The sequence below is a fragment of the Paroedura picta genome, chromosome 1, assembly GCF_049243985.1.
Source record: "Paroedura picta isolate Pp20150507F chromosome 1, Ppicta_v3.0, whole genome shotgun sequence".
Taxonomy (NCBI): Eukaryota; Metazoa; Chordata; class Lepidosauria; order Squamata; family Gekkonidae; genus Paroedura; species Paroedura picta.
Genome location: NC_135369.1, coordinates 62496009 through 62519233, shown reverse-complemented (window position 1 = coordinate 62519233; position 23225 = coordinate 62496009). Strand labels below are relative to the sequence as shown.

Here is a 23225-nt window from a genome sequence, read left to right as displayed (position 1 = left end):
AAGTGCCATATAAGAATCAACTCTTCTTCTTTCCAGGAACAGTTTGTAATTTTTTGTGCAAACAGACAGACTAACTGGACAGTAGAGATGATGGTAGAGGCCTGCAGGCTGAGGTTGGGGGGATTGATGCAGGTGTGTCCCATCTGGGTTGTGGGCACTGGCTAGCCCTTACCAAAAACAGTTTTTATTTTTTGGCACAAAAAGACCAACAAAGGTCCTGCGAGTCTGGAAAGTGCAGGATGATCTAAATAAGAAATATTTAGACCCAGTAACTGTAAATGGTGAACAAGCAACGGGCCTTGAGAGACATAGGGATTGAAGTGACTTTGCTCAAGCCTGGCCTGATAAATAAAAATCAGAATTTTCCATGAAGGTCCTATGAAATAAAAGGTATGCCTCTACCATTGTCTGTACTATTGCTGCTCATCTCTAGACTATAAAGATCAGCCCTGCAGGCAAAAATTGCTGCTTTGGAGGATGGACTGTGAGGCATTGTACCATTCTGAGGCCCCACCTCCAGGCCCCAAGGAATATTTCCAGCCCAGGGTTAGCCAACCTCCAGGTGGAGCCTGGAGATTTCCTGGAATTACAGCTCATATCCAGACTATAAAGATCAACTCCCCAGGTAGAAATGGCTGCTTTGGAGGGTGGACAGAGCTGCTGTGCAGAAGAAACATTTGAGGCCTCCCACACAGGCTGTTGTGGAGATGAAGCCTACTGCACAGGGTTGTTGTGCAGATGATACAGGAGGCCAAAGAACTCCTGCAACACCATCTAGTTTCATCTGCACAAGAACCCTGTGTGGTATGCCTCAAAGGTTCAGAGAGTGTAGAAGAGACACACATGGCTTGTCTCCAGAAGTGAGGCCAGCCACAGCCATATAGTAAGTGAGAAGGGGCTTTTCTGTGGCCACCCTATCAACCAGTGGTTAGGCAGAAGGGAAAAGCTTCCCCACCTCAAAAAGAAAGCTCACGCATGCCCACAGACTCCCCTGCATTTCTGTGAGAAACGTGTCCCTTGCCTCAGTCAGTGGCTGTTAGAGGCTTCCTTCACAGCAGGCCTGAAGGGAAGGGGGGGTGGAATCCTGAGCAAGAGCAGCAATTGGCCCGGGGGGGGCGATTCCGCAAATAGGAAGCTTCGCTCTTATGTCAGGCTGTACAGTCACAATTTTATGTATATAAATAAGAAACTAATTGCTATTTCTATTCCAGTTCATTGAATAAAAGTTTACTAAACAATGTATCAAGAGCCTCTTGTGGCGCAGAGTGGTAAGGCAGCAGACATGCAGTCTGAAAGCTCTGCCCATGAGGCTGGGAATTCAATCCCAGCAGCCGGCTCAAGGTTGACTCAGCCTTCCATCCTTCTGAGGTCGTTAAAATGAGTACCCAGCTTGCTGGGGGTAAAACAGTAATGACTGGGGAAGGCACAGGCAAACCACCCCATATTGAGTCTGCCATGAAAACGCTAGAGGGCGTCACCCCAAGGGTCAGACATGACCCAGTGCTTGCACAGGGGATACCTTTACCTTTAACTTTAAACAATGTATCTTCTTTGTTTGGTTTTAGCATATGTAGCATATTGCATCATAAAATTAATCCACATTTGCTTCTTATTCCATTTCTGAGACAATTGTAAGCTTGAAATCTCTAAAAATGAATATGATGGTTCTCATAACTGGTTTTATTGAAGTTACAATTTTATTGAAGTCACAATGCAGTCCTATGCAGTGCCAATACATTCTAAGTCAAGCTTCCTCAGCCATGGAGTTTCTTGACAGCCCTGGCAGGGTTTCCAAATGGTGGGAGTTAATACATTTTTAAAATTTGTTAAACATTTATTTGGCCATATATGGTCATGTGAACTCACCCATCCGTACCCAAATGGCCAATGGTGGGCCTTGAGGGGGTGGGAAGGGGAGGGGCCCAGGTGGGTATGTACACAGCTATGCTTCCCACACATACTCTGCATGATCTCACCACTTCTGGGGTTTCTCAAAGGCTGCAGAATATTTCTGGGGGGTTTCAATGGTAAAATAGTTGAGAAAGGCTGGTCTAAGTGGTTTAGACTGGAGTAATGTTGCTTAGGATTGCATCTTGAACTTACACATAATACCCATAGTTAGTAGGAATGTATTGCTTTTAGAAATGTAATATGCTGGTAATTTCTAAATTGGCTATCTTAACTCCAAAGTATATTTCATTCATAAAATGTTACCTTTTTATTCTTCTAGTTATAATAAAGAAAAGGTAGTTGGTTTTGGACCATGAATTTAATAACTGGATTTTATTTTAATTTTTTAATCTCTCATTCTAAAACAAACTATAGTGTGTATGTGGAAAAGTCTTATTTTCTGAAAGCTCTTGAGTATATAACAGCAGAATGCCAATTGTTTTTTAACAGGCCACTGTTTGAAGGTGATAATGACTTCTGTGTTTGCCTGAAAGAATCATTTCCCAATCTGAAAACTAGAAAATTAACAAGAGTAGAATGGGGAAAAATCAGACGATTAATGGGGAAACCACGAAGGTAAAAAAAAGAAAAAAAGAAAAAGTATCTTTGGACAAGTGAAACATTTTTAGGTGGTGGGGTTTTTTACGGTTAATGGTGGCTTTTATTTGAAGCTTTCTTGTGAATGCTTCATTCTTCAAAGCTTGAAGTTTATATCATTATAATTGATAATGAAACAGTACAGCTGTTTTTCACAACATTATACCAATAAAGGTACTCTGTATTCTGTATTTTTTATCAACTATGAACATGCAAGTCCCATATCCCTTCTGTGGTCCAAATGATTTTTCTGGCCAGACTGGGATCTAAGACTAGTAGGATTGAAATGGCATTCTAGTTCAAATGTCCTGGCCAAAAAGTAGGACCTCGCGATAGATCACCCTACACAGTTTGTGCTGCAGAATGTCATTGACAGCATTGTATGGCAGGGTTAAATTTATTAATAACACATTGCTTATCTAATCCAGTAAGCAGCCTGGGCAAATTTCAACTGTCCTGAGTCCTGATGGGGAATGGCAGGGTAGAAGTCAATAAATAAATAAACAAACAAACAAAATGATCGATGCATACATTCCAAAAATAAATCCATTGCAACTGTTTTTAAAACACATTGTACTTTTATGAGGATGAGGTAGTCCTAGAGGATAAATTTAAGACTACCCAAGCAAGTAAGTTCAAGTTGCCAGTAAACTTGAGGCTGCTAAAACTAGACTTAAATAAAAACTTGTCTGCTGCTTTATAAGCATGAGCTTATGCAAGGCCCTATAGATAATTAATGTTAATAGAATGGAATTGCTGGGTCCTATGGCCAGTTTCACATATAAGGAGATAACTCAGTAGAGGATCTTCTGCTGTGCTTTAATGAATGTGCAAGCGTCTAGTGACTAAGAGATTCATGCTCTTCAGAACCCAAGCATTAACACTTTTGCACTAGATAGAGAATCTGACAGACAGACAGTGCAGGTGCTAAAGGATAGGACAGATACGTTCCGTCCTCTATATTGTTATCAGGACATGTTATGCTGTATTCTGCACTACTGGCATTTATAAATTGGGATGGATGGAGGTAACCAGGCAATGGTAACTGGTTCCGTTTTTTGTTGCATATTTTTACTCTTGGTTCTCAAAATTATTCACAACTTTTTTGATGGAAAGTGAAATATAGATATGGTTAACCGTCTTTTCTCTCTGTCAGCAGCATTAAGGCACAGGGAAAGACAATCACGTGTTTTCATATCATAAACACTTCAACTTTACCAGCTGGTACAGAGTCTATTATGACTGAATTTTTTTAAATGAAAAAATGATATTAAAGTTCTCTTGTCTTTCTGGGGGAAGAACAAGAACTTCCCCTTAAAGGATATATGAATAAACAAGCAGCAGATCCACAAGACTCACGTGGGGAGTGCTTCTCCCTTCTCAAAACATTGATCCAGATGTCACAGCACAGCATTGAGAGATGAAGATCTTTTTCTTAAAAACCTTTCTGCTAACCTGTGGGTTCTCATGGGTTTGTAGGCAAATGTGTACCTGACCCCATTTTTAGGTGTTTCTATTCACATAGTGGACCAGCTTCAGAATTAGGTATATGATAACAAGTGCATATTTTAAAATTCTGCTTGCTTCTTTGCAGATGTTCTTCTGCATTCTTTGAAGAGGAAAGATCTGCATTAAAACAGAAACGACAGAAAATTAGACTTTTGCAGCAACGGAAGGTGGCAGACATATCCCAGTTTAAAGATCTTCCTGAAGAAATCCCACTGCCACTAGTTATAGGAACAAAAGTTACAGGTACCCTTTTCCTTTGTACATGGAATTAAGTATTTTTCATTGGTCTTGAGTCCTGAAGTTCTTAACTCGAAGATAACTGAAGCAGTATACTTTTTATACAGTCAGTACTGGGTTGTCCATAGAACAAGATATCATAATGCAGGAGTGAGCAGAAGGTCACTCAGGAATGATCTTCCCTCTCTAAGCATTTAAAAGTAGCTCTATGCCCATCCTCCAGTGCTGCTGTAAATTTTCTTATCCTTCCCTTTAAAGCTACAACATTTAAAGCTATTTGTTGTCATTCTCTTGTGGGGAGGAAGAGGCACATATGCACTTCCTGCTTCCCTGTGCTTTAAAGCAGCAGACCAACAGTGTAGCTGCTAAGTACAGGTGCACCCTTCTAAGTTCATTGAAGTCAGTAGGTTTAGAATGCTGTAACTCTGTTTAGGATTGCAATATAAATTATGCAAAAGAAAAAAAAAGTATATAATATTCAGATTTTTAATTATTTAATTCTTATAGTTGCACCAGTCACAGGATTTGTCTTCAATTTGAAGTTTGATATTGAATTTTAATTTCTCTAGATGTTATACATCACCTTAATGTATGTGATAGCTATGTAAAGCCTGCCCTCAAAGACATCTCTTTTCCTCCAATTAAGATTGTGATATTTATTATTGATTTTAGCAAGGTTACGTGGTGCCCATGATGGACTCTTCACTGGACAAATAGATGCTGTTGACACTCTTAATGCTACTTACAGAGTAACTTTTGAGAGAACAGGGCTTGGAACGCACACAATCCCAGATTATGAAGTCCTTGTAAGTATTATCTGTAAGAAGTGGTAGAGCATGCAATTGCTTTTCTCGGAAAATAAATGGATTCTACATTTTTTAATGTTAGGCACACTTTAGTTCAGGAACAACTACAGATGGTACCATTTATAAGACATAGAGAATCTTTCTATATGCAAGTCATATACATGAAAAATAGCATTATCTTGTGAAGACTCTGAATGACTTTATTTAGAATTGTTAGTTTAGTTGGTGTTTTTACTCTCAAGATGTTTTACTCTCAAGCAGTTGTCCAGTCCCTCATTGCACTTACTAGCTGCTCTTGTTTACTGTCTACTAATAAGAATACATACATATTCAAAGCTCCTGAATAATGTTATGTTTGACTAGAGAAGTTCAAATCCCAGTATAGGCATGTAACAGGTATACTGCCTTCAAATCTCTCACCACATATAAGGGATTTACCAAAAATTGTAAGATTTGTGCATCAACACCACATTTCATAGTCTGCAGTGTGTAAGACTAATAAAGGAACATACATGTTAATCCTTTTGTTAGAAATTCAGTGTGTTTCCCTTTACTTTAGACATTCTGGAACTATAAATACATCCAGGTCCTTTTAGGCATGTCTGTTTAGAAATTAGTCCCACTGAATTCAATGGAGCTCATGCCAAAGTACATGTACATAGAACTGCAGCTGTAATCATATTCTAAGATTCTACTTTGTTTAAAGGGGGTATGTGTTCTTATTGGATGATAAAATAGTGTTCCTGTTACAATATAAGTTTTAACACATCTTTTCAAAATAACTTCCTTTGTATATTTACTCTAAAATCCAAAGCTAGGGTTGCATCCCACCCATTTCTAAATGTTTTTGTATGGGGGGGGGTTGCTGATTCCCCTCTCATCTTGTTCTTGAGGGATTTCATGCCCCAGCTTCAGGGAGGTGCATTTTGCAGCAGCAGAGAAGTGGAGAAGTCACACTTAATTATGTAAATTAGAGAGATTTTTGGTGGAATCCAAGACTTTAAATGTATGCATTAAAAGCAAAAATAAAATTCTCCTGCTTAAAGATGAAATTTGTTTTCCTTTGTGATATAAGAGTAATGAACCTCATGAAACCATGCCAATTGCTGCCTTTGGACAAAAACAGCGGCCTTCTAGATTCTTTATGACTCCTCCTCGGTTACATTACACACCTTCCCTTCAGTCACCAATTACAGTAAGTGACATAAACTAGAATTTTTGCCTTATTTAGTTATTTTTCAGAATGTTAAGGGACTGGAGAAAATGAAAATATCAATTTGATTTATTTCTGAAATGTGGTTAACAAGTTTAAAGCTTTATCAAATCTTTTTTTAAAGAAATAAGTTGTTAAATGCAACTTTCTTTCTTGTATAGGAAAGTGACCCTTTATTAGGACAGTCTTCTTGGAAAAACAAAATTTCAGGCTCAGATAGCGAGACATTAGGTGGTTTTCCAGTAGAATTCCTTATCCAAGTGGTGAGTGTCATCTGCTTTTGTTTCAGTTTTATCTGTATTGGTTTTGAACTTCATCAATAGATGAATACATTTTCAGACATCAAAATAATATGCAGCACTTTGGACCTATTTCCTCCATAGTGATGTTGTCTTATCTTTACCAATCATTTCAGGATTTTCCCACTAAGGATCCAATTCTGGAAGTAAGCCCTGCTAAACAGTGGAACTTACTTCTGGGTATATACTGATAGGATTGCACATCAGTTTTCTTTTGAAATAATAATAAATATTAACTAATAATTAGAGCGCTTCCTTTTAATCTCTTGTTAAATTTTATTTGTGCAAGAATAATATATTTGAAGTGAAAGCTGCTGAAATCTTTGTTGTTATACAGATCTAGATTTAATCTAGATTAAACATCTAGATAGTACAATTTGTTCACCTCCAGGATTGCTTTTACAGTAAAACATACTATTCTGTTCCATTTGGCTCAGGTTGCATTTCTATTTTTTGCCTAATTTCAAACAAAAGTTGGATTTTGAATATTTAGAGATTTATTGTAGCTTTTGCTTTTCTCCTCACAGTGTGACTGTTTGCTCACCCCTACTACATCACTCTGCCCAGTCTTTCCCTACTGTTGCCCATTTTGCTGTGCTCCAGACCATGCCTCCTTTCTAATGCACCCCAGTCTTTCTCCTGTAACAGTAGAGAGAGCTCCTTTCCTGGGTGTGTCTTGTGGCTTTGCATGACAGCAGTTAGAAAATGTATATGGAATACTGTCAGTGTTTGTGTCACTGGAGCATATGCACCCCATGATGAAAAAGAAAGCAAACAGCACTTGAATTCAGTGTGCCATGACTACAGAAAATAGAAAGTAGCCTTTGTGTAAATATTGTTATTGTAAAGCTTCCCTTCCCCCCCCCCCATTCTTGAACATCTGCCACAGTCATGGGAGAGGACTAATGTGTGAGCTGGGATGTCTTCTGATGTTATTCTTACAGTGAATTTGACTAATTACAATGTCTGGGATGCAGAGGCTTCTTAAGCCCACAAAAGGGGCTTAAACTAGCCTGGGCTCATGCAAAGGCTGTACGCTGGCCAAGTGGAATTGTTTTTTCGGTTTTTTTTAGATTCTTATAGATCACAAATGGTTTTTATTTGTCTGTCCATTTTTGCCATGTATTGTGAGATCTGCTGTTTTAGAAAAAGCAAATAGGACCATCCGGAGCTGGAATACATCCTTCTAAACTCATTGTCTTAGGGAGTGCTTGGGAGGGGTAACTGGAAATCTTTATGAGTTGATAGGACTAATTTCATGGTTTGTTCCTAGTTACAGAAATGAGTCTGGGACCTGCTAAATTAGATCAAATGTTACCCTATTTATCATCAGAAATGACAGCCTTTCATGTGGTTTGACTTTGTAGATTCATCTTTCCAGGTTCTGTAGAGGCAATCCTCTATTACAGAGCTTGCTTGTTGTGCAAGACAGTTTAACTTGCACTAGATTTTTCAAGGACATATAAAGTTCCTGGTGAAAAAGAACAATCCCTGCAGTGGTGAACCATTTCTTAAGGCATCCAGAGAGAAGCATGCACAGAGCAAAAGTATAGAATCCTTTCTTCCCTTTCAGCATTAAGCATCTTAAATTCACATGATAAATGTGACATTCCCCAGAAATCTGCCAGACTTGCACCAATTCTCTTTCTAATATCTAAATACACTAGAAACAATTTATCATTAAATCTTATTTCTTAATAAAATAATAATTTTAATAGGGCTTGTTTCTTGCCCAAATTTTAAGAGGAATTATCAGTCCTTTTGAGTTCTCACCATAAGATAATTCTTTTCACAATGATCTGGCTGACCGGACTTAATATCGGTAGAATAATATCTGTTCTTTGAAGATAAGAAATACGAGTGGTGATTGTTAAGTCTGTCAAAGAATTGAATTTGATAGTAATACTGGAGCTTCTCATGACTTCTCTCCATAAATCTCTACCTTCTGACAGTGAAATACTTTGAAGAGTCTATCTTAATAAAGCATAGAAGTACTCTCGTTTTCCATTTTTTCCCTAGAGAAACTACATCAGATGAGAGCTTATTATTATTTATATTCTACCACTCCCACAAGTGGCTCATGGTGGGTAACAACATAACATAAAAACTCCATAAAGCCATAAAACTATAAGCAACAACCCTTTTGGTGGCATGAAAACTACCCCTCTCAACCCCGCTCTTGGATTGTATTCTTGTGCCACAGGAGGTCGATAACAAAGTGAGGTCCAATGTACTGGCAACTCAGGAAGGGGCTCTATATCTTAATTGCACTGGCCTCAACATTAGACCTGGCAGAAAAGATAACTCCAAAAGTTCTGTTTTGCAGGCCCTGCAAAACGGTGGCAGTTCCATCAGGGCCTTCAGCTCTCCCATGAGCTCATTCCACCAAGTCAGGTCCAGGACTGAAAAGGCCCTGGCTCTGGTCTTGGCCAGACAAACCTCTCACGGGCCAGGGATTCACACCCGCAGAGCAAAGAGGGGCCCAGTCTGTGAATGGCCTTAAAGGTTAATACCAAAACCTTGAACTTGATCTGGGCTGCAACTGGCAACTAATGCAGCTGGCTCAGCACTGGGCTGGACATGGGCCCTCCATGTTTGTTTGTTTGTTTGTTTGTTTATTGGGCTTATAGTCCGCCACTCCCGCAAGGCTCGTGGCAGGTCACATACAGTAAAAACACATAAAAACCCCTAATACAATAAAATCCTTGTAAAAACTAACAACCCAATCTGGCCCAACCCAATCCAAGTGGCGGCGGCTCTATATAACTTGACCCAATCCTGAGGGAAGGGATAAACAAACCGCCAGAATAACCATGAAGGGGGGGGGGGGGGTCCGATCTACCGTACTGGCTCTGGCCTCAACCATAGGTCTTGTGGAACAGCTCCGTTTTGCAGGCCCTGCAGAAAGCTGGTAAATCCCGCAGGGCCCGCATCTCTTCTGGGAGCTCATTCCACCAGGTAGGGGCCAGGACCAAAAAGGCCCTGGCCTTGGTTGAGGCCAGATGCGCCTCCTGGGAACCGGGTACAACCATCAGATTTGTACCCGCAGTGTGCAAGGCTCCATGGGGGGCATAGGGCACAAGGTGGTCCCTCAAGTATGTGGGTCCCAGACCACAGAGGGCCTTAAAGGTTAGAACCAAAACCTTGAATCTGATTCAGGCAGTAATCGGTTGCCAATGCAGCTGCCTCAGCACAGGCTGGATATAGGTCCTCCAAGATGTCCCTGTGAGGACCCTAGCCACAAGGGTAGGCCCGCGTAGAGCGAGTTACATAAATCTATTCTGGAGGTGACCATCGCATGGATCACTGTGGTCAGGAGACAGGTAGGACCCTAGAAGGCGAGCCTGGCGAAGGTGGAAAAAAGCCTGGCCTGCTACCTTCTTGACCTGAGCCTCCAAAGTTAGTGAGGCATCTAAGATCACTCCCAGGTTCCTCGCCTGGGACGCGATAGTCAGTTGCTTCTCTGCCGACGGGGGCAAGCGTGCTTCCTGAGCTACACCCCAAACCACAGGACCTCCGTCTTGGCAGGGTTGAGTTTCAGGCGACTCTGGTCGAGCCACCCAGCCAAACATCAGGAGATTCAGCTGGGTGTCATCCGCATTCTGATGACAGCCCACGCCATTACTCCTCACCAGCTGGGCCAGAGGGCGCATAAAGATGTTGAAGAGCGTGGGGGAGAGCACCAATCCCTGAGGAACTCCACAAGGGAACCCAAATGGATTTGACAACTCATCCCCCAACACCACCCTCTGGATCTGGTTTAGGAGGAAGGAGCATACCCAGCGTAATGCTGTACCCCTTATCCCCGTCCCGGCAAGGCGGCATGCTAATAGCCTCCACCCTCACATGCTTGGGGATGGGACGGAGGCTAGAAGGGCAGCGAGCACGCCTAACTCTCGTTCTCCCTGCCCTTCTCTTGTCCAACCTCCTCCCCCAACCATAGCACCCCTGACCTGTGATGGTCTTGATTCCGGTCCCTGTAAGGACCTCCCAAGGTGGTGATCCCTTCTCCATACCAGAGCAGGTCACAATGGAGAGAAAACCCCGTTCAGCCTAACTGAACCCACCCTACTGCACTAATCTACCCTCCCCACCCTAACCCCCCCATCCCACATCTTCCCAACCACAGTCCAGCCAACCCACCCCACCCTTCTAACTAGCAGCTGGTGTGTCAATAAAGGGGAGGGGCCCAACCCGATCCCACCCACAGTGTGCTGCCCTATCCAGGCACACACAGGGTTAGTCCAGAGGAATGCACGCTTGCCGAGTCAACCAAGTTCAGAGTGCATACCAGAGAGTAGTCAAAAGTCCAGTCCCTCTGGTGACAGGGCCATGACACACAGGGGATCTCGGGTCAGCCTCCTCTCCACCCCTGACCCAGCCTCTGCTCCCCCCATCCTAACTACACTCCTCCACCCTGTCTCCACTCAAGAAAAACTTCCTTTTCCTCCCCTCAGGCAGGACGGCTTCTGAGCCACCAGTTCCAGAAGGAAGCCAAGGATGACTAGAGTCTGCCAGACCTCTCCCACCTGGCAGAGCATTAGGGAACCGACCATCCAGTTGCTTCCAGTGCTGGCACCCCAGCACTATCCTTTAGTCACCACAAGGTGGTGCCTAGCGTCCCGGTTCCTGACTGCAAAGATGAACAGTGGGCTGGGAATCCCAGCTACTTGTAGGTGGCGCTGCAGGCTCCTCCTCTTCTCCCACTTGGTCTTAAAGTAAAAATGCCTCCTCTTTTTTTCCCCACGACTGCCAGGCATCCATCTCACCACCGCCTCTGCTCCCCGGCGAGGTGCTACTGCGCTGGGGCCCCATGGGAAAGTTGTTCCTGTGAGGACCTTAGCATCTACATTCTGCACCAACTGCACTTTCCAGGTCAAGGAAAGGGGTAGACTCACGTAGAGTGAGTTAAAGAAATCCTGCCTGAAGGTGATCATTTCATGGATCACTGTAGCCAGGTGGTCCGGAGGACAGGTAGGGCGCTAGTAGCCTCACCTGGCTAGGATGGAAAAAAGCTGTGCAGGCTACCTTGGTGACCTGGGCCTCCACTGATGGGGAGGCATCCAGAATCACCACCAGATTCCTGACCAAGGGCAAGATATTGAGTTGCCAGGGTGGGCAGAGGGACTTCCTGCTCCACCCCATTTCAGCCCAGCCACAGGACCTCCATTTGGGAGGGGCTGAGTTTCAGGCGACTCTTCTCCAACCATCCATCTATGGCTTCCAAACATCTGGCAGATGTATCTGGCAAGGCGGTGGGCTAAAATCTCGTGGTCAACCCCATCAAAAATGGCTGACAGGTCTAACATCACAAGGATTGCCAAACAGCTTCTATCCAGCTGGCACCGGAGATCATCCATCAAGTAGACCAGTACTGTCTCCATCCCATGGCCAGGATGGAAGCCTAATTAGTATTAATTGAGTGCCGGTTTCCTCCAAGAATTCCAGGAGCCAGTCCACAGCAGTCTTTTTAAACACCTTATCTAGAAATGCAAGTTGCAAGACTGGGCGGTAGTTGGCCAGGTCCCATGGATCCAGTGATGGTTTTTCCAGTAAGGGACAAACCACCACCCCATTCAGCACTCCTTGGAACTCCCCAAAAGACTGAGAGAGGTTGACATTCTCCCTCCGGGAGTCTCCTATCCACTGGTCACTCATCTTGAGTATCCAGGATAGAGAGGGATCAAGGGGGCAAGTGGCCACTCTCACCAACCCAAGCAATTTGTCCACTTTGGTCTCTGAGAGCCACCTGAAGCCATCAAACACCCCCCCCCCCAAATGGCCAAGGAGCCTTCAACTCCCTTTCTGTCTCAAGCATAACAAGAAGGTTCCAGAGAAGTGACAAGACTTTGTGAAAAAGCTCACTAATGCCTCACAGCTAAAGTCCAATAGGCTAACACTGTTGCACCCTTCCTCAAGGGTGGTAAAAAACCGAATCACCCTGAACAATTGTATCGGATGTGAGCTTGCAAACGCAATAGAGATAGCCGCCGCCACCATCTCTTACACCTTCATAAGTGTGCGATAAGATGCTTTTGTCACTTTGTTGCAAGTCTTCCTCCACACCAGGGGTAGTCAAACTGCGGCCCTCCAGATGTCCATGGACTACAATTCCCAGAAGCCCCTGCCAGCATTCTCTGGCTGGGGCTTCTGGGAATTGTAGTCCATGGACATCTGGAGGGCCGCAGTTTGACTATCCCTGCTCCACACTCATTCAAGCTGTCTCACGACTCTCTTTCTCATCTCTGCAGTGTACCACAGAACTAGTTTGAGGGAAGAGTGGAGAGGGAGTAGGGGAACAATCTCGTCAATGGCAGCCGTCAGGTGGGGCTGCCAGTTCTCCATCAGTGCTGCCAATGAGTCACTGGGAGGCATTGGGTCCTGCAGAGTATTCAGGAATACAGTCAGATCCATAATTCTCTGCGGGTGGGCAGTCTCTGCGCTGCCCTAACAGGGAGGGGGTACATGTAGCTGGGGCTTTAAGATGTAGTGGTCAATCCATGGAAGGTCAGCTGTTGGCATCACATCCACCTCTAACCTGGTGCCAAAGATCAAATTGAGGGTGTGGCCTGCCTTATGGCTGGAGCCAGTAAATATTAGCCTGATAGGGTTCTACTTCTAAAGCAGTTTGAAGATCTGTTAAAATGCTTATTTTCCTTTTTCCCCTATTGCAGACCAGATTATCAAAAATCCTTATGATTAAGAAGGAACACATCAAGCAGCTCAGGGAAATGAACACAGAAGCAGAAAAGCTGGTAAGTAGATACACATACTGCAGTTGCTTGTACCAAATACATAGTTTTATCCATTATGTAGGTGTATGCTTCTTATAGAGGTTAATCTACAGCAGGGGTCATCAACCCCCGGTCTGCAGCCTGGTACCGGGCTGGGAAGGCCATGCTACCGGGCTGCCAGCAGCCGCACCTGCCTTCCCCCCCCCCCCCCCCGCAGCGAGAAGCTCACCAGGCAGCAAACGAAGCGGCTGCTTTGCTCGCGGCTCTGCTAGCTTCTGGCTGCGCGAGGGAGGGGAAGAGGTGGGTGTGGCCGCCAGCACGCCGGCACCACAAATGCGCATGCGCAGAGCTGCTGCGATTGCGCCCCTGCTGGCAAAATGCGCTTGTGCAGCAACTCTGCGCATGCACGTTAGCGCCCCTGCTGGCGAAAACACGCATGCGCGGGCCGTCACCTCTCCCACACCCCTGGAGGCGGACCCCGACCACAGAAAGGTTGGAGACCGCTGATCTACAGGATATAAAAATGATATTCCCTTGAAATATGCTACGCTACCTCATCTTTTACTGTGCAGTTTTGTAGGATTCCCAGCTTAAAATGGGAAACTGAGCAGTGTTTTGGAATTACTATGGTCCAAATCAAGCATAAGTTTCGGAAGGACCACAAGTATTTTGTATTCATGACATTGTTGAGCTTTTCTCTGTATTTTGCATCAGCAGTCAAAAATGTGTGATATCAATCAGAAGTAATTTTGCTTGCATTTCTCATAAATTGTAATTTAGACACAATCCTACTGCCTAGACTCAGATGCTATATATTTTATAATGTTTGTATCCTGACCATCCGAATCTGTATAGTATACTAGTAATCAAGCCCGCTGTACGAAAAATACAGCGGGCGCTAGGTAAGGGAGCCCCCGCCAGCCGTGCTGCACGCGACTGCCGGGGGCTCCCTTACCTAGCGATTACAGAAATTACAACTTTGATACCGTGTTTAAATGTTAGCGTATAGGAATTATTTCAATATGTAATACAGAAATATTTCAAAGCAAAGAACGTTTAAGGACAGCAAGTGTATCAAGTTGTTGCCTTAAACTTTTTTCCTTTCTTCCTTTTTGCATTACAGAAATCCTATTCCATGCCAATCAGCATTGAATTTCAGCGAAGATATGCAACTATTGTTTTAGATCTTGAGCAGCTGAACAAGGACCTCAACAAAGTTTTGCATAAAGTGCAACAGTATTGTTATGAGGTAAAAGCATAGCTGCTGTATAGGATCTCTTTTTATTCAAATCATTTTTATAAATTAAGTTCCAAAGGTTCTTCATCAGCGTGTTTCAAAACAACACTAAGGTTTGGTTTTTTTCTTTTTGAGAACTCCTGTCTCCCAGCACTTGGTGAAGCCATGGAAGTGTTAGTCTGCTTCCTTGTGTTTCTTATTATGGATACTAGCCAAAAAGCCCATTGCATACAAAATGCAGTGGGCGCTAGCAGGGGCTAGCATGGAAAACAGGAATAGGGGGGGAGGCGAGGTCCTCAGGCGGCGTGCCGTGGAGGTGCAGGCGAGGTCCTCAGGCGGAGAAGCATGTTGGCCAAGGCCCCCTCCCCTGCAGCGAGCACGTGGCTTCCCTGCGGCCCGCCAAGCACACCTGCCATTTCTGCGAGGCGGCAGGTGTGGTCGGCGGACATCAGGGAAGGCATCCCCGGCCCCTTGCCGCCCAGGAAGAGCGCTGCTTTCCTGGGTGTATGGCCTCCTTACTGGAGGGCCCGCATGGTCTCCAGATGGCGCGGTTGGCTGTGGTAAGGATATCCAACAAAATGTCATTAGGAGAATGGACCTTCCTTGCCTCCGCCATCTCTCTGCAGCCCAATAAACTGCCCTATATACTATTTCTGAGGGATAGGACTCTGCATTGGAAGGAGGGATTAAGTGCAAAATTTGTTCGTGGAACTGTAAATTTCCAACCCAGTGCCTCATGGATTTATTTATTTAATTAATTATTGTTGCTCCTGCCAAAGAATGCTGGAAGTCCCAGAATCACATTTCTGAACATTACAGGTGTCCTAGCAACTCTATTGGTGAGTCCTTGAATAAAAACTTTGGGTTGGATTTCATGGTTGTATAAGAAAAGGGTGTTTCCCCACATTTGCCATCTCCCAGCAGCAGCTCTTTGCAACTTCCATAAAGGCATTGCTGGGAGTGGCAGGAGACTCCTGTAGAAAGACCTAGCAGACATGGGATTCTGCAATGATGAGTGGTATATAAATTGGCGGGCGCCTTCAGGTGTGGCCTTCTGTCTCGCTGTTGTGGCTCATGAAAGTTTGTTCTGCCACATGTCCTCCCATCAGTAGACAAGCAAGCCGGGGACAATTTTGGATGAGTCCTCCTGTTTGCTGTGGTTCCCTGTGCCTCGTGCTCATGGAGGTTGCATAGGGCTGTTGTAGAAAGGAAAAGATTCACCTTTACAAGCACCTTCCATGAACACAAGCATAGGCCCCAGCCCATAAAGTAAGAACTGCAATTATTTTTTTTTTAATTCAGTCATCTGTTTACAAGGCATAATAGTTGTTCAATCCTGAATCATCTTGATTTCTTAAATCATCTCCATAGCTTGCACCAGAACAAGGCCTCCAGCCTGCAGACCATCCAACAGATCTGAGACGGAGATGTGAGGATGAAGCTCAGGAGATTGTGAGGCAATCAAATACATCAGCAACAGGACAGCCTTGTGTTGAAAATGAGAACCTAACAGATCTAATTGCTAGACTTACAGCAATATTGCTACAGATTAAGGTAAGTAGTGTGGAGAGATAAAACGTACACGTCGTTTCCTAATGTTACCTCCCCCCTGAAAAATTGCTTCTTAAAGTTGTGGGTCTCTTAGGAATATTGTTAATAGGGAACCAGTGGCTTATCATCCCTCCCTGTTCTTATGTATTTAAAATATTTATATCCCACCTTTCCACAATGCCCAAGGGATCACTCTTGGGTAGCTTTTGCTCTGTTAACCCACAAGTTTATGAGCGGAAGAATCATAACATTGCAAGGCTCCAGTAAGGCCATCTAGTCTAACCCCCATTCTATTATTACTATTATTATTTACATTTATAACCCATCCTTGCCCAGAGTCTCAGGGCAACCTAAAGCAACCATGATAAGTGTATGTCCAGCTGTTGCTTGAAGTTTGCTAGTGAGTCTTTCAAATACTTATAGAAAGCAATCATGTGCCCCCTTGACCTCCTCTTCTCCATACAGAATATTTCCAATTCCCTCAGCCTTTTTTGTAGTACTTCATCTCCAAGCCCTGATCTTCCTTCTGTGCTTGTTTCAATCTGTCCACCCCCTTTTGAAATAAGGCCTCCAGAATTGCACACAGGTGTGGCCTGACTAGCCTTTTTTGCTGTTTCATCAAACTGTGTTCATATTTCACTTACAGTCCACCTGTATCCAAAGTTCTTGTTCAGACACACTACTACCCATAAGTATATCTGCCATCCAGTATGTGTGCTTCTCAAGTTTTTAGAACTCTGCACTTACCCTTGTTGAATTTCATCTTATTCCCCCAGTTTTCCCACATGTTTAGATCTCACTGAATTATGTCCCTGTCTTCCAGGGTGCTTGAAGAAGAAGAAGAGTTGGTTTTATGCCCCACTTTTCACTACCCTAAGGAGTTCAAAACAGCTTACAATTGCCTTCCTTTCCTGTCCCCGAAAAGACACCCTGTGAGGTAGGTAGGGCTGAGGGAGCTCTGACAGGACTGCTATGTAAGAATAGGACTATCAGGGCTATGAGTAGCCCAAGGTCACCCAGCTGGCTGCATGTGGAGGAGTGGGGAATCAAATCCAGTTCACCAGATTAGAAGCTACTGCTCTTAACCGCTACACCAAACTGGCTCTCTTAACCACTACACCAAGTTTGCTACTCTTTCCAGTGTGGTGTCACCTGCAGATTTAATGAGTTTTCCGTCCCCCCTCCATCCAGATTATTTCTAAATATCTGAGTGAGAACCAAGCCCTATGGCATGCCACTGGACATCTTCCAATCAGATGACATAATATTGACAACTACTCTTTAGGTGCAGTTCTCCAACTAGATCCCTATCCACCTAACTATCCTAGAATCCAGTCCACAGTCCTTCAGTTTACCCATCAGAATATCTTGGAGCAGTGGTTCTCAACCTGGGGGTTGGGACCCCTTTGGGGGTCAAACGACCCTTTCACAAGGGTCACGGCAGAGTGAGTAGCTTGGTTGGGGGGGGGGGGTACCACCACTATTGCCACACCTGAAGACGCCCATCAATTTATATACGATTCATAACCAATTTATATACTATCATGAACAATGGATCTTCATGCCATTGGTCAGTTTCGGTTTAATTTCTGTGAAAGAATACTTGCATAATTTTATGGTTGGGGGTCACCACAACATGAGGAACTGTATTAAAGGGTCGCAGTATTAGAGAACCACTGTCTTCGGGAGTCCTGTCAAAAACTTTATTGAAATCCAAGTGACAATGACAATATTTGCATGATCCAGCAAACCTGTTACTTGATCAAAAAAGGAAACAAGGTTGGTCTGGCGGGATATATTGGAGATAAATACATGTTGAATTCTCCATATCATCAATTTGTCCTTCAGATGCTTGCAATTTGACCCCTTTTAAATTCCACCCCAGTATCTCTGCTGGGACAGAGGGCAGACTGACTGGCCTTGTCTATGCTGTCACATATACCCTAATTAATAGCGCATATTAAAAAAGGTCTAATGTAGTAGTTGTGTTGGCACAGTATTAGAGGTAAACATATAGTAATGGGTCTTGATATTTTAATCTTTCATTTCTTCCAGTGTCTAGCAGAAGGAGGTGATCTAAATTCCTTTGAGTTTAAATCGTTAACAGATTCATTAAATGACATCAAGAACTCCATAGATTCCTCCAATATCAGGTAATGTGCAATACATAAATAAATATTTCAGATATATATATATATCTCCCCAAGGATCTTTACCCCAATGTTTTAGTGTGTTGTGATGGTATATAGACTTTTTGAATCTGTATAGTCATAACTCATTTTGTATTAATCAAAGTATCTAATTCTCAAAATGGCCAAATCTATAGATTCTTAAATCTATCAACTGGAGCAATGAACAGACAAGACAAATCTTTCTTCCTGAAAAAGAAGAAAAAATGGAAGGGGGTTTAAACTCCCACCCAGTAATAGAAGCAACTTCTGTCGTTTAAGAAGTAAATTCCCATTCAGTGGACTTTGTAGGGTAGCTGGGCAGCCACAATATATTGCTAGCCTTCAAATCTTGGTTTCTGTCAGTAGAAGGCAGGGAGAAGGGGAGAACTCTTTTCAGGACTTTTTTGGCCTTTGAGAGAGGAGTCATCAAGGCCAGCAGCACCGTTAATACCATACAACAGTGGTCCGCAACCTTTTGCAGGCCGCGGACCGCTGCGCCTTGGTGTGGGGAGAGGGCGACCCAGGGCCCCGCTCATGCGCAGCAGCCCAACTTGCAGCGAGTGCACGCTTGCATCCGGCGGGGGCGCAAACGCGAACACGCGGCGGCACTGTCCATGCGTGGACTTGCCGCACGTGCATGTTTGCGCCCCCACTGGACGCAAACGCGCATGCGCTGTAAGTCTGTGCATTTGCGCCGGCGGCCGCGGCTCCCTCTCCCCGCCCCTCCATGCCGCAAGGAAATTGGCTGCCGAAGCAGCCGATTAGCTTGCGGCCCAGCAAGCTTCTCCCCCCCCCCCCAAAGCAAGAAGCTTGCCAGGCCGCAAGCTAATCGGCTGCTTTGGCGGCCGATTTGCTCGTGGCCTGACGAGCTTCTCGCTGCGGGGGGGAGCGGGAAGACTGAGACGCAACCCAGCGCCAAAGCCTTCGCGGCCCTGCACCAGGCCGCGGCGCGGGGGTTGGGGACCACTGCCATACAACATGCATGCCTCACCCAAGTGGCTGCTTGCTACTGTGCAACTTGGCCTGGCCTGGCCTGGCAGCCACAGCTGGGCCACAGTTCTCCTGGGTAGTGGTTGCTTGGTGAAGGAAAGGAGGGAAATATGAAGTCTTGAGAGAAATAAGATAAAAGTAGCTGGGTGGGTGGGAAGGAGAGAAGAAAAAAGGAAAAGTAGTGAGGCTGTGGCAGCTTTCAGGGAAGGGAAAGAGAAAATAAAGAGGGAAGTGAAAATAGATACCACCCCACAGGTCTTTACTGAGACTGTCGTTCACGTCAGAGAGTTTTAAAATACTTCCACAACAGATTAAAAAGTGAAATTAGGACACCCTGATTGTTACCCAGCTTTGTGCAGTGGCAGTTTTGTAGCCAATGAGGTTAATTCAAGGTGCAGTTATTGCTAATTGAAATGTTAGGATTGTTACCCAAACATAAATAAGGACATATTTAATTCAAAACATGTGAAGGCTGTCTCTTAATAATTACATCTATGACAATGGAGATCAAGCCAAGCAGATATCAAATAGATCTGCCAAGATACATCTTTCATCTCCATCATTAACAAATATTTTTGATGATTAGTTGAATAAAAAAACTTGCATGTCTTGTTCCTTTCTAGTTTCATGTTAATACCTGACTTGACAAATGTTAAATATAAATGTTCTCTTTAAAATGCCCAAAATAATTAAGAATTGCTTTGCTTTCCTTAGTTGTTTTCAGAATAATGTTGAGATCCACGTTGCACATATCCAGAGTGGACTCAGCCAGATGGGAAATTTACATGCCTTTGCTGCTAATAACACCAACAGAAATTGACACAGAGCAATGTTCACTTTAGTTGGAGTGTACAGAATGTAGTTGTGGAAAAGCCTCGTTACAAGCTTCACCAAATATCCTAACTGCTGGAAGATAAAAGGAACTGAGAAGGATATTTTGAGATGTGGTGTACTGCTTCTGAAGAAACCAGCAAAAAATTACCAGCATTGCTATAGACTTCATTACTTGCTATGCACATAAGGAACCTTGTTTAACAGCTAAACTTTAGTTATAAAAGTACAGACGTCATTTTAATTGAAAGTTATACAGACAAGTTTCATATAATGTAAAGGAAGAATATTTTATTTTAAACTTAGCTGCGACAAATTCTGGTGTGTTGAAAACAATGAACAGGAAGCAACATAAAGAAGGGGCTGGGCTGCAGTCCCTTGACCTGAAAGCTGCAGTACCCTAATGTGTCACTGCCTTGAAATTTCAGTCTCTGAACAGCATAGTGACTAGCAAAGCAGCATTTGTATTCCTGTTTCTGGAAGGTAGCAGCAGACTGGGATATGCAAAGGAATGCTAGTGGCTAGAAAGCTATTGTACACTTGTGGATACTGGGAGTCCTGTAAATCAGTTAATATCTTCTTGAATGTTTAATTTATCGTAACTTATAAAAGAAATCTAATGAAGGAGTAGAAAAGGACTGCTAAATTTCCAGAAATAGATAGAACTTGCTTTCCTCCCCCCTCTTGAATGGGTAAAAGCTTTTCTAGTTAAGATATTTCACACAAATAACTGGTGATATTTTCCTCTGATTTGTTTGCACAACCTTAAACTAGATAACTGGTTATCAAGAAACTTACAAAGTTTTGACAATACAATTGGATAACCAGTTCTGTGAACCACCAAGAAATATCGACAGCAAAGATCTGTAGTGGTTATACAGAAACTCCAATCTTGTAAAAAGTGTGTATTAAGTTGTTTATTTAGTAGTCTTGTAAAGCTTCAGTGTAATAAATTGTTCCCAGATTTGAATCTTCAGGTAGCTGTAGCAATGTTTGATTCTTTGATACCTCATGAAATGAGGTCTTTTGTATGTTAATGTATAAAGAAAATGTAAACAATTATTTTCAATTTAAAATTTTGTATAGTTTTAAAATGCTTCTGTATTGTGTCTGTATCTGTGCTGCATTCAAACTTAACTGCAGAGTCTATATTTAGCAAATCCTGTTCTTTGAAGAAATGCATAAATCTTTTATTCTCATTCACTTATGTTAATTGCAATATTTTACAAACATAATATTTACAAGCATAACACACGAAGAGGTCAGATAATTTTAATATTCATTTAATATAATATTACAGATATATTTATGCCTGACAACTGGAGATGCTGGGACAGCTCATCCTCTAGATTTATTCCCATTCTCTGTGAAATGTTCTTGGCTCCATGGAATCAACCCCTCTTAGGCTTTCTTGTTCAGAATTATTGATAAATCCTGCCATTTCTATTCCTTTTGGTTATGTAATATCCTGTTTTGATGGATTTTTTTCTGAAGTCACTGGTTTCTGTGGAGGTCTAGTTTTACTATATTCCTTTCCCTGTGATATAATACTGACAAATGTGAAATCACACCCACAATAGTAGCCTTCAGTTTATATAACTTATCCAACACTAATTTAGCCAAGCCAAATTCTTAGGGTACCACAAAAGAAAAGCAGCAGTAGCTGGGATTGGTTGGGGACTGTTTAATTGGGCAGTCCTTTCAGAACACAGTATTCTGAATGTGTTTGAGTTCCTTACGTCTCCCAAAGTAGCTGTGTATTCACAATAATTATATTCACAGATGAGTGGTTTACCAAAAACTAAAACACTATAATAAAAGGAGAGTGAGGGAAGGGAAGGGATTCTATATTAAGTGAAATTTAAATATTGATCTCAAGTCTGCTTTTCTAGCTCAAAACCAAAAGGCACAAAATATACTTTAACACAATGTTTTTTAGGAAGTAGTCAAAGTAGTTCACTTAGTTCAGGATTTCTCAACCAGGATTTTGTGAAACCCTGGGGTTTTTGACAGCCGTGGAAGGGTTTCCTTAATGGGTGGGAGTTAATTTTATATATGTTTTAAAACATTTTTAAACATTCATTGGGTAATATCACCATATATGGTTATGTCATCCCACCCACCCCTCCCAAAATAAAATACCCATTAAAACCCCAATTATCTACAATTGCAACAAAACCTGGCAGATGGCAAAAACATAAGGACCTTATGAGGGTGGCATGGAGGGAGATGAGCCAAGATGTCCAGGCACCAAGATATCAAGGGGGACCCATACCATCTGCTCTAGCACTGACCCCAACCACAAACTTGGTGGAAGAGCTCCGTTTTACAGGCCCTAGGGAAAGAAGAAAGCTCTGAGGGCCCGCGGCTCCTTCGGGAGCTCATTCCACCAGGTAGGGGCCAGAACCGAAAAGGCCCTGGCCCTGGTTGTGGCCAGGCGAGCATCCCTGGGGCCAGGAACAATCAGTAAATTGATACCTGCTGAGCACAAAGCCCTGCAAGGAACATAGGGCAAAGATGTAGTAAGTACTCACATAGTTTGGTCTTACTTTTGTATCATTCTTTTAACAGTTTCAGGCACACTTCAGAACTCTGAGATAACTGACTGGTCAACCAGACAACAATGTGGGAAAATGTGGAATTCATTGGAATATGCAAGATCTGTAGTGTGCCTGATTAAACAGCATGTAAATAATATCCGACAGGGGGCATCAGAGGAGCTGGATAGCATATTCCGATTAGGAGTTTCCTGATGTTTATCCAATAATCTTGGGATCCTGATAGGCTCACTGGAGACTTCCTGCACCCTTGAGCTCACTTCCTCTAAAGAACAGCAGATGGAAAGTCAGGCAGATTGTAGGACTTTCTTTCTATACAAAGTTGTTCCTCACAATAAAACATTATTTTAAGCATCCTGATGCTTAACATCTCTTGTATATTTAAACTCTGCCAACAATATGAAACCCAGTTCACCAGATTAGAGTTTGCCGTTCTTAACCATAGCCAGTACACCATATTGCCTCTCAAAGGTGATGAAAGATTATGCCTGAAACAGTTAAAAGAATGAGAAGAAGAGTTGGTTCTTATATGCCGCTTTTCC

At 43.2% G+C, this 23225-nt stretch overlaps 1 protein-coding gene and 1 pseudogene across 3 annotated transcripts in view; both read left to right on the top strand.

The window, feature by feature from the left end:
• The window catches only part of LIN9 (lin-9 DREAM MuvB core complex component), a 43657-nt gene extending 22329 nt beyond the window's left edge, over positions 1–21328 (top strand). For 2 of the 3 annotated variants that reach the window (XM_077340823.1, XM_077340832.1), the window contains 10 exons: positions 2401–2526; positions 4142–4299; positions 4966–5099; positions 6175–6294; positions 6474–6575; positions 13286–13366; positions 14469–14594; positions 15954–16136; positions 18189–18286; positions 20009–21328. In XM_077340823.1, the coding sequence (XP_077196938.1) occupies positions 2401–2526; positions 4142–4299; positions 4966–5099; positions 6175–6294; positions 6474–6575; positions 13286–13366; positions 14469–14594; positions 15954–16136; positions 18189–18286; positions 20009–20114 (1234 nt within the window). In that variant the 3' untranslated portion in view covers positions 20115–21328. The remainder of the gene's footprint in view (positions 1–2400; positions 2527–4141; positions 4300–4965; positions 5100–6174; positions 6295–6473; positions 6576–13285; positions 13367–14468; positions 14595–15953; positions 16137–18188; positions 18287–20008) is intronic. The other variant, XM_077340838.1, reaches the window with a different exon arrangement.
• On the top strand, positions 19642–19713 carry LOC143828017 (U4 spliceosomal RNA; annotated as a pseudogene).
• Positions 21329–23225: the final 1897 nt, after the last annotated feature.